The sequence below is a fragment of the Stegastes partitus genome, unplaced genomic scaffold (genome assembly GCF_000690725.1).
Source record: "Stegastes partitus isolate 25-593 unplaced genomic scaffold, Stegastes_partitus-1.0.2 Scaffold557, whole genome shotgun sequence".
In the NCBI taxonomy this organism is placed as follows: domain Eukaryota; kingdom Metazoa; phylum Chordata; class Actinopteri; family Pomacentridae; genus Stegastes; species Stegastes partitus.
The window spans coordinates 214,389-216,474 of NW_007578288.1; the positions used below are offsets into that span (position 1 = coordinate 214,389).

Genomic DNA, 2,086 nt, shown 5'->3' on the forward strand with positions numbered 1-2,086 from the left:
ATAAATATGAGGACATCAGTGTACTCACGATTTCGTTGTCGTCGGCGGTGAGCAGGCCTGCAGCGAAGCAGTGCGCACACACTTGATCCGTCTTCATCTCCACCAGGCTGGGGGACAGCAGCTGGATGAGCCTCACCCTGCTGTCATTCTCTGCCTCCGCCTCAGGACTGGGCAGGTTCAGCTGCATGTAGTCCGCTGCATGTTCGCAGCCCGACTGGTTCAGCGCATCCACGAAAGCCGTGAACCAGCCTGGAGCATGAGGCCTGCGGACCACCGCGCTCAGGAGCAGGTCCACAGCCCGGCGGTTGCCCTCGGTTCTCGCTTTTTGTCTGATCAGCTCCTTCTGCTCGTTGTCGAGAAAGTGCGCACAGTTGAGGACCTGCTCCACCTGGATGTACTCTCGCAGCCTCGGCGTGAAGTCTTCAATGAGACGCTCCTGAACTTCATCGGGCTGAGATTCCATGACGGCTCACTTGGACGGGACCGGGCACCAGGCTGGCTCCGACAACACTACCAGGATGCTGATTCACCGGGCTTTATATCCAGGAAAACAAAACACTTTCACTTTCATTTCTCCAAAAAGTCCCAGATTTTAAAGTGGCCACTAGATGTCACTGTTGGAACACAGTAGTTGTTCATGTTCCCGTCATGACTGAAGCTCACAGTGGAACATAGTCATAATTATGTACTGAGAAGATGTTAGTAATATTAATCATTTATAGTAAAATAAATAATTATAATCCATCAATTATGATGTTTTGGTTTTTATTTTTATTTTTTTTTTAGGATGCACTGAAAGATATAGATGTACAGTCGTCCTCAAATGTATTCACACCGTTCCATTAAAGAAAAGGCAAAGTTCACAAAAGTCACTCAAACAACTAGAAAATGAAACTGCACATCGTACATGAGCAGTTCAAGGAATGTTAGAAACTTTAAAAAATCATTCTTTCTGTCTTTACAGTTTCTTTGTCTTACAGATTGTTTAATTTTTGTGATTTTTTAGATGGCAATGCGCCTTTAAAACCCACCGGCAGGGTTCAGAGGATCAAGTGTGTATCCAATATTTAACCTTAAAGCTAAAATATGTTATTGTTTTGAACTATGCATAGCCTTAGTTTATATGCCCCTTTCCTCACATAAGAACCTCCACAGTTATCCCGAAATTTATAATACAGATTAAGACAGCAATATGTCACTTTTCTGCATTAAAGGTCCCATATTATGCCCCTTTTTTTTGCAAGCTAATGTATCTCACATGCCCCCATAATGTGTATTTCATATTTCTGGTCCAGATCCTGCAGAGATCATCCATTCTACCATGCCTCCATTATCCTGGTTAAAGCCCTGTTCCAATGTATTCCAATATCTTATGAGCGTCTAGACACAATAGAGACATGCAATAATGTTTTAAAGCTATGAAAGACGTCTAAAAACTCACAGACTAATGTTCAAACTCAGCTGTAAATGTTTTCAGTCTAACAGCATGTATCACTTTGGTTGTTTTGTAAATGCCGTCACATCATCTGTTTGGGAAAATACCAGATGATACATTAGAGGTGCAGAAGGAAGATAAGAACTTTGGGGGAGTTGTAACTTCAGTATTGCTCACTCGTGTAGGATCTGAAATATTTTGTTGTAATTGTTTTGACCACAGATAACAGAGTTACCCCACCATGGAGTTGGCCACATGATGTAAACTGCAGCAACTTGATGGGTAGATGAGTCATCTAATGTTTTTAGTAGCGACTGATATTACGTCAGCGAACATTACACGGGGCTTTTTCATTAGAGTGAAATCGAATGATAGATTTTCATCAGCCGTGGAGGTGAAGAAACAATAACTCCAATGGTTCCCAACTACTTCAAGTTGTCATCAAACAGTGTCTTTTGCTAAATTGAGTTCACTCTGAATTTAATAATAATGGCGTCAATAATGTTGTGATTTTAGCACATACTTAGTGTTACCAGGCCCCCAGACAACAGCCAAGACAAACTACACCCAACACTGTGCTGATCTCTGGCATTTCTTTAGGATCCAAATTCATTCAGTAACCCGTGAATAATTAATATAATCCTCTCTCTG

The 2,086-nt window shown here is 41.9% G+C and overlaps 1 protein-coding gene across 1 annotated transcript in view; it reads right to left on the bottom strand.

The window, feature by feature from the left end:
* ifih1 (interferon induced with helicase C domain 1) overlaps positions 1-555 on the bottom strand; it is a 13,240-nt gene extending 12,685 nt beyond the window's left edge. The window contains exon 1 of the mRNA XM_008288406.1: positions 29-555. Within this exon, the coding sequence (XP_008286628.1) occupies positions 29-463 (435 nt within the window). The 5' untranslated portion in view covers positions 464-555. The remainder of the gene's footprint in view (positions 1-28) is intronic.
* Positions 556-2,086: the final 1,531 nt, after the last annotated feature.